At 50.1% G+C, this 8,377-nt stretch overlaps 1 protein-coding gene across 1 annotated transcript; it reads left to right on the top strand.

The window, feature by feature from the left end:
* The first annotated feature begins 3,343 nt into the window (after positions 1 to 3,343).
* LOC129063798 (olfactory receptor 11A1-like) lies at positions 3,344 to 4,294 on the top strand. The gene has a single exon (XM_054564864.1). It carries the CDS (start codon positions 3,344 to 3,346, stop codon positions 4,292 to 4,294), a length of 951 nt encoding a protein of 316 aa, XP_054420839.1.
* Positions 4,295 to 8,377: the final 4,083 nt, after the last annotated feature.

Here is an 8,377-nt window from a genome sequence, read left to right as displayed (position 1 = left end):
GGCCGGCAGGGGAGGGTTCCCAGCCTCCCGACTGCCCCCAAAGCCTCGCTTGTCCCCACCTGGGAGCAACAGGGCAGCGCTTCTCTTCAGGTGATGGGAACAGATGCCTTTGCCCACACGCCTTTGCGGTGAGCAGGGGTTTGAATCCAGGCTGTGCTCCCGGGCTGGCGCCCCCGCCTGTCGCCTGTGGGGTCCCTTCCCGCCTGCCTGTGGCCTGCGTTCCCAGTTTCCCCACAGCCCTCAGCGGCAGCGATGCGAGGGCCCGCAGGAGGCAGGAGGGAAGCGGCAACTCCCGGTGCACACTCTCGGGAAGCACTCTTTGGTTTCTTTAAGGTCCTAGGCTGACCTGTTTTTGTTTTTAAGGTGCTAAAGAAAGGACAGAGAAGTGGCAGCTGGAAAGCCAGTCCAGAAGGAGGCTAGAGGAGGCTGTCAGAGTTGGGGAGCCTTTCCGGGGTGGCCCTCTCACTGAGCAGGGCAGCAGGCCTCCCTTGCCCTGAAAAACCCTGGACGAGAGGCTGCCCTGTGGGACCCACCTGCCCTGTTCCCATCGCCGTGAGATAACGCAGACGAGCCTCGGTGCCCAGGCCCGGCGGCAGCAGCGGTTGGGAGCAACGAGTCCAGGGTGAGTCTGAGTCTGGCCTCTGCCGCTTCCCAGCTGATGAGCAGGGGGGGTGAGTGGACCTCACTGTGGCTCCATCTGGAAAGTAAAGACAGTACATGTACCCACCACATAGCACTGTTGGGAGGCATAGTGAGCTGTACCTCTTCAGTACTTAGAATAGTGCCTGGGATCAAGTAATGTCATCATTAGCAGGGCTGGGGTGCAGGGCAGGCAGCCCCCAAATATCCCACAACAGAACAGCGGTTATTTTGAATTAAAATTACACGATAAGCGGCCGGCACAAGAAAGGCACGTTGACCTTCCGTTGTCTCCTCAAATGCAGGAAATCTGTGCATTGTGACCGGTGGCTTCCTCGCTGTGTGGGGCCTAGGAGAGACACCCCTCTTGCTAGAGTTGGGGAACCCAGAGCCTAATGGAAACTTGGGACAGACTGACAGCCACCGGAGGGAGGAGGGACTGAGATACTAGTGGAAAAAAGGGGAAGGGACTAGTCAAAGAACATGTAAGAACGACCCAGGGACATTGACAACGGTGTGGGGACTGACTGTGGGAGTGGGGGGCGGGCTGGGTGGAGAAGGGCAAAAGGGGAAAAATTGGGACAACCGTAATAGAATAACAATAATCATTTTTTATAAAAGAAACCGAGAGCCTAAAAGCTTGCAGACACAAACCTTATTACTTCTTTACTAATTCACTACACAAGCCCAAACTTTGTGTAGATTCCCAGTAATGAGCACCTGAACCTAAGTCTCTTTGTCCTGTGATGTCGTCACACATTTCTTGTTTCTTCGTCTGCGAAATATGAAAAGCTGACTGCCTCCTCATTCGGAAGAGCACCGTCACTTTTGATCTCCTGCGTGCATGAGTTACATTGCTTTTTCTCCTGGTTGCCTATCTGGTCTTGTGCCAATTTTAGGACTAGTCCAGCCATAGGAACTCAAGAAAGGTGGAGGTAGGAGCTCTGCCCGCCAACCTTCCCCAGCAGCAGCAAAGAAGCAGACGCAGCCAGGAGTGAGAGCCGAAGTCCTGTCTCGGAGATCTCAGGCTCTCAGCCAGGCCTAACGGGGGGTGAAGGGGCCTCTCCCTGTGCCTTCCCCACTCAGTGAGCTCAGGGTCTGGGCATCCTCTGGCACCAGGATGGTCGGTCAGCACAGAGTCCAGGCTGGTTCTGTGAGCCACTTGGAAAGGTGAAACTAGGGCTCCCCAGAATGGTACCTGGGTCACGGGATCATTTTTAGAAGGGGATCAGAGTGTTGCCAAAGGCTGTTCGTATGATGAGAGGAAGCAGGAGAGCTGGACGCTCACACCATTCCAGGCACAAATGCTGCAGGATGCGGGAACAGAAACTGGCATTTGTTGCCCTCCAGAGGAAGGGCGATCAGTCCTTGGCGAATTTAGGCAATGCTGGCAGCCGGAAGAGCGGTGGCTTTCCAGTCTTTGTGTCTGTGGGCTTGGTGCACATGCCAGGCACGTGTAAAGTTCTTCATCCACCTTGTATCCCATTATACAGGTGAGAAACTCTGTCTCAGAGAAGTTCAATACCTTGTTCAGAGTCTGACTCACGAAACAGAGCCCCTGGCTTTGTGGAGGGTTACTGGCTGCCCCTGGTAACTGCTAACCATTAACCACATGGCGCCTTCTGTGCCTGCATGCAGGCTGTCCCGTCCCCACCTGCTCACCTGCAGCCATCCCATCCCTCCGTAGATGACGAGGGGCAGGTCCAGTACAGAGAAGGTCAGATTGGCAATGGTTTCAGCCTCTGACTCTGAAGTGCGGTGTTTTAGGATGAAGTTTCTCCGTCTGCCCTGAGCTCAGTGGAGGCGTGAATGGTGTGAACCGTGAAGGAACTGAAGAGGAGACTAGCGCTTCCTTATCTCTCTCAAAAGAACCAGAGGCGCTTTTACTCAACTGGTCAGTTGTATACAATGCCTTAGGCCACCTGGTTCTGCATCTTCTTTTCCCATTTACTAGAGTTCTGGATAAAATCTTTTTAAATGATCTGATTGTACCTATTTAAAACTGTGACAGAAAGCACTCCTGCCCTTGGGTGACACCAGCTGGGGCCTGCACCTAAGAGCCGGAGAATCTCCAATCTCACAGTCACATGATCTTTTTCTTGCTAGGATCACAGAAACAAAAACAGAAGCAATAAACTTAGCTCTCAACTCACGAAGAAGCTGAAAGAAGAGGAATACAGAACAAATATGATAGGGACCGTTTCCCTAAATGTAAACAGTGCTCCAAGTGGCGGGGATGGGGTCGTCCTGCCTGAGAGCTCACAGGCCCTCTGGAATGTGCCTGCCTTCCTTTTTTCTTCCTCTTTTCCCACAGCCCCCAGGCTACCATAGCACATTCGGGAAGGAATTAGGGTGGCTGCTTCTCCTTTCTTTTCTCTCCCTCCTTCTTCCTCTTTGCATTCCTCTTCCTTTTTCTTCCCTTTCCTGCTCACATCGCTCCTGATAAAGACAAAACCACGTGGCAAAAGAAGGTGGGGAAGTTGAAGTAGTCACAAGTTCTTAGTCCAAATTCTTTTGTTTCCCATTTCAGATCTTGAAAAAGAAGTTGCCAGTTCTGCACCCACATAGAAGGAACTGCCCCGCACCTGAGCGGGGCATGAATACCGTCAGCCGCCAAGGCCATGCTCAGTGTGTGAGCTAGAACTTTCTGCGTGTTGCCTGTCTTATCACTGGGTGTTATGCTCCTAAGGAAGGAAGCCAAGGCATGGTGGTCCTGCCTCTGGAAAATCAAACAGCAGTGGTGGAGTTTGCGCTTACAGGATTTTCTTCCATCCGGCAGCTAAATATTTTCCTCTTTCTGATGTTTTTAGTTTTCTTCATCTTAATTGTTTCTGGGAACATCCTCATTGTCCTGCTAGTGCTGTTCAACCACCACCTCCACACCCCTATGTACATCTTCCTAGTGAACTTGTCCTTTCTGGAGATCTGGTATACCACCAACATAGTCCCCAAGATGTTGCTGGTTATCATAGCTGGACAGAAGACTATCTCTGTGGCTGGGTGCCTGGCACAATTCTATTTCTTCGGGTCCCTGGCTGCCACAGAGTGTCTCTTGCTTGCTGTGATGTCCTATGACCGCTACCTGGCCATCTGTCAACCTCTCCACTATCCCATCCTCATGACTGGACCCCTCTGCATTCGGCTGGCTGCCGGCTCTTGGTTCTGCTGCTTCCTCCTGACAGCAATCACTATGGTACTACTGTCTAGACTAACCTTCTGTGGACCCAATGAAATCGATCACTTCTTTTGTGACTTTACTCCTCTTGTTCGTCTCTCCTGCACGGACACCTCACTGACTGAGACCGTTGCTTATGCCACCTCTTCTGCAGTGACCCTGGTCCCATTTGTCCTCATCACAGCTTCTTACTCTTGCATTCTTGCTGCTGTCCTAAGAATTCCACCTGGCACAGGCCGACAGAAGGCTTTCTCCACCTGCTCCTCCCACCTCACCACCGTCACGGTGTTTTACGGGACCCTGATTGCCACATACCTTGTGCCCTCAGCCAATTCATCCCAACTCCTGCGCAAAGGGTCCTCTCTGCTCTACACCATTCTGACGCCCATGTTCAATCCCATCATCTACAGCCTGAGAAACAGAGACATTCATGAAGCCCTGAAGAACTGCTTAAGGACGAAGCCAGCTTTCCTCAGATGAAGCAAAAGGGAAGAGTAATATTTGCCCCAGCTGGCTGGGTCAGTTGTTTGGCGTGTCATCTCATACACCAAAAGGCTGCAGGTTTGATATCCAGTCAGAGCACATAACTAGGTTGCAGGTTCGATCATTTGGGGTGTGTTCAGGAGGCAATCGATCGATGTTTTTCTCTCTCACATCGATGTTTCATTCTATCTATCAATTTATATCTATCTCTATATCTATCTATCATCTATATATCTCTCCCTTCCTCTCTCTCTAAAATCAATAAATGTATTCTTGGGTGAAGATTTTTTTAAAAGGCACTATTTAAACCAAGAGCTACCAAAGCCAGCTGACCAGATGCCCCTGAGTACAGCTGAAGACACTGTTGAGTCCTGACAGCTTTGGGTGAACCGATACCCCAGAAATGGTCTCAGTCAGTCAGGTTCTGCTGCATCACACTCGGTAGACCTGGGCCCTTGTGTTAAAGCTCACATCCAGAAGAGCTGCTAAGACTGGCTACTGACTCATTCCAATGTTCACTGGAGGCCTCCTGTGTCCGGGCTATCGTACCACATCTAAGTGATAAAATAAGTAAAAGCAGGGGCAGCCTTTATGCTCACTGAACTCACGGTCTGAAGGAGGAAGAGAAACATAAGTCAAATAACGAATGTAAAACTATGTATATAAATTACAGTTGTGATTCAAGATTTAAAATACTAAGATGACCACTGCCCACTTATCAGAAGGACCAAAATCCAGAACACTGACGCCACTACATGCTGGCGAGGATGAGGAGCGACAGGACCCCTCATTCGTTGCTGATGGGAATGAGCACTGATGCTTTGGAAGACAGTTTGTAAGTTTCTTACAAAGCTAAACGTACTTTGACCATGTGATTCAGCAACCATGCCCCTTGGTATTTACCCAAATGAGCTAAAAACATACACGTACATCTACGCAAAAACAGTACATGGATGTTTATACAGCTTTATTCATAATGACCTTTCAGCAGAGGAATGAAAAACTAAACTGGTCCATCCAGACAAAGAAATATTATTCAGCACTTAAAAGAAATGAGCTAATAGCTAATTTCATGGGCCATGAAAAGACATAGAGGAAGTTTAAATGCATATCACTAAGTGGAAGAAGCCAACCGAAAAAGGCTTTATACTATGTGATTTCAACTATATGACATTCTGGAAAAGGCAAAACTACGAAGACAGTGACGAGATCAGTGGTCGCCAGAGGTTAGGGTGTGGGGGAGGATGAATCGGCAGAGCATAGAGGTTTCTTAGGGCAGTGAGACTAGGCTGTGTGACTCTCTGACGGCGGGTGCATGTTATTAGACATTTGTGAAAGCCCAGGGAATGTACAACCCCAAGAGTGAAGCCTAAGGTGAACTATGGACTTTGGGTGACAATGGTGTGTCCGCGTAACTTCGTTGATTGTCACAAATGTGCCGCTCTAGTGCAGGATGTTGAAAGTGGTGGGGGCAGAGAGGATATGGAAAATCTCTGTACTTTCCACTCAGTTTTACTGAGAACCTAAAAGTACTCTAAAAAAAATAAATAAATAAACTTACTTGAACAGAATAACAGTAATAATCATTTTAAGATGTTAATTATACATCAAGAACATGGAGCTTCAGTTCATTTCGCTGGAGTAGATTTGGCATTTTCTAACCCTTTGCACTCTGGGACTTGGAGGTGGGAAGGGAAGATTTGGGGGAAGTGAGGTGAGCAAAGGGCCCACACCAACACCCGTGCGGCTCTGACTCCCTGCTGTGCTGGGGACAGCCGCAGCTTCATTTCTGCCTGGCTCTCTGCCGCATCTGGCCGCACCCGCTCCCCCTTCCTGCTTGCACGTGCTCTGTAGTTAGCACAGAGGGCATAGTGGGCACGTGTGTGTTCTCTGCTCGGAACAGCTGAGTTGCCTTCAGCAGAGAGGAGTTGAGGTCAGCACCACACACGCCTGTGCCCCCTGCCCCCTCTCCTGGCTCCTGCCAGCCACGCTCCCCCGGTGCTGAGGACAGGGTTGGCTCTTGCCTAGACATTTCTGCTCTTCTCTTTTTTGAGTTAAGCAAAGAGATTATGTTTGCCATTCATGGGGGTTACTCAAAACATCAGGAGTCTGCAAACATTCTCAGGCTTTGCCTTACGAAGAAACAACTGCTTTGTTCTTGCTCCTCTTGTAAATTGGGAAAATATGGGGAGGTCATCTTAGGGTGCCCCAGTGAAGGTAAAAGCTCTCGAGTATCCACTGGAGCCTCATCCGTGGCAGGCGTTCCTGTCCGATTTCCCTGGGGGAGGCTGGGTGGCTGGATAGGACAGCAGGCTCCTGTGTCACGGGCAAGTTTAAAATCCAAGTGCTGCCGCCTTCTGGCAGCGTGCTTTGGGCAAGTTGCTGTAGCTCACCGAGCTCAGCCGTCCTCATCTGCGAGGAAGGAAACATCTGCCTGCCTGTCTCACTGCCCCCAGTGAGAACAGGGACAGCACAGCCTGGCCCATGTAGTCAGAATTCATTTTGTACATCATAAAGTAATAAGTATTCAGAATTTTCAAGGCTCCAAGAGAACGTATGAATCAGCTAGCCTCTCGTCTTTCACAGATAGGGAAGTGACCCTCGGGGGGGTTAAGTGGACTTTCCCAAGTTAATTATAAACCAAAGACTAGAATCCAGCACTTCAGTTTTTGAGTCCAGGCCTGTTTCCCTTGTGCCACACCACCTACCCCCTCAGTGGCTTTTCTCCTTACCTAAGGAGACACCTAAGGAGCCCCCCTGTAGAGGCCAGGATTACCTGTGGGGCCACTGTTTTGTTACGTTGGGCCAGGAGGGAGTGCGGTATATCACGGCACATGCCAGGGTTGCCGGCACCCGCTGCCAGCCCCAGGGCCACACTGCTCCTCCTACAAGCTCGCTGACTCCAGCTGGGTGTCAAAGCATCAGAATGTTTGCGGCCAGCACCACAGCAGCTGGGAGAGACACTTCCTCACCGTCCCTTCTGCGGAAGCCTCCAGTCCAGCCTCCCCAATGGGAAGAGGAGCTGTTGGGCACAGAACTGGCTTCTTACTTCCACTGAGACATGAAAATAAGACACAAAGCCTGGGGAGCCTCTTTCCAAGTAAGGGAGACTTCAGGACTGGAGAAGCCACAGAGCCAGTCCCACAACTGAAAATAAACCCCCACAGTGACGAAGAACGTAGGGGTCTGGCTGCCTGGACCAGTGGTTTTCTATTCTTGGAGTTGGGCAGAGGAGCCTAAGAAGCCGTCAAAGAGAGGAACAGCGTGAGCATCCTCGGAGCCTCACTAGTTCTGCTTTTGCCTATTTTATTTATTGCTGTTCTATTTAAAACTTTATTTGAATAAAGACTTTTGCTGCTATGTAGGCCCAAATACACACACATTTATTTTAAGTAGACCTTTCATTATAGCTTCCCTTATTTTCCTTACTGGAAATATATACAAAAACGCAGAGGTCACATTTGGATAAATTTGCATCCTGCAAAGTCAAGGACAGTTGATGCACCCTAAGAGGAGAAGAAAGTGGGGGACTATTTGGAGAAGGCCGCAGGTTCTAGTAAGACCGGCTTCTACAGGTGAGCTTGGATGTCATGCTTACCTGCACTGCGTTTTGCGAGCCTCTGAATGTCTGTAACTGGCTTCTCTTTGACAAGTTGAGTCTCAAAGCCATGCTTCCTTGGGCTTTGAAAGGATGCCTGTCCTTGTCAGGCAATGGATACTCCCAGGTAGCATGACCACACCCTGACATATTTGTTCCTTGAGGCTCAGAAATGGGTGGCCAAGAAAAAGAGCTTCCTGTCATCTAGGCTTGGTCATATCCTTTCTGAGGGGAAGCAAGGGGAAGGCTATGCAATGACCTATGAGTTCCTGAATCTTGTCCCAGGGCTGTGCAGTCTTTGCTGATGGATTGGAGGAGATAGAGATGCCCAGGCAAGGCAGCATGGTGGGGAGGGGGAGGGCAAGGGAGGAGATCACAGCCACTCTGTCCCCACAGAAGGTAGCTGTGTTTGCAGAGAGGCCTGTCACCCTGCCCTGCTCTTTCTGAGCTCAGGCAGGAGAGTGAGTGAGAAAGCCCATCTA

The sequence above is a fragment of the Pteronotus mesoamericanus genome, unplaced genomic scaffold (assembly GCF_021234165.1).
Source record: "Pteronotus mesoamericanus isolate MK-2021 breed Mesoamerican mustached bat unplaced genomic scaffold, CSHL_Meso_final scaffold_99, whole genome shotgun sequence".
Classification (NCBI taxonomy): domain Eukaryota; kingdom Metazoa; phylum Chordata; class Mammalia; order Chiroptera; family Mormoopidae; genus Pteronotus; species Pteronotus mesoamericanus.
This window is presented reverse-complemented; position numbering and strand designations above follow the sequence as displayed.

What these genes read in the sequence shown, in the direction of transcription:
- LOC129063798 (XM_054564864.1), top strand. Translation starts at nt 3,344, where the DNA reads ATGGTGGTCCTGCCTCTGGAAAATCAAACAGCAGTGGTGGAGTTTGCG.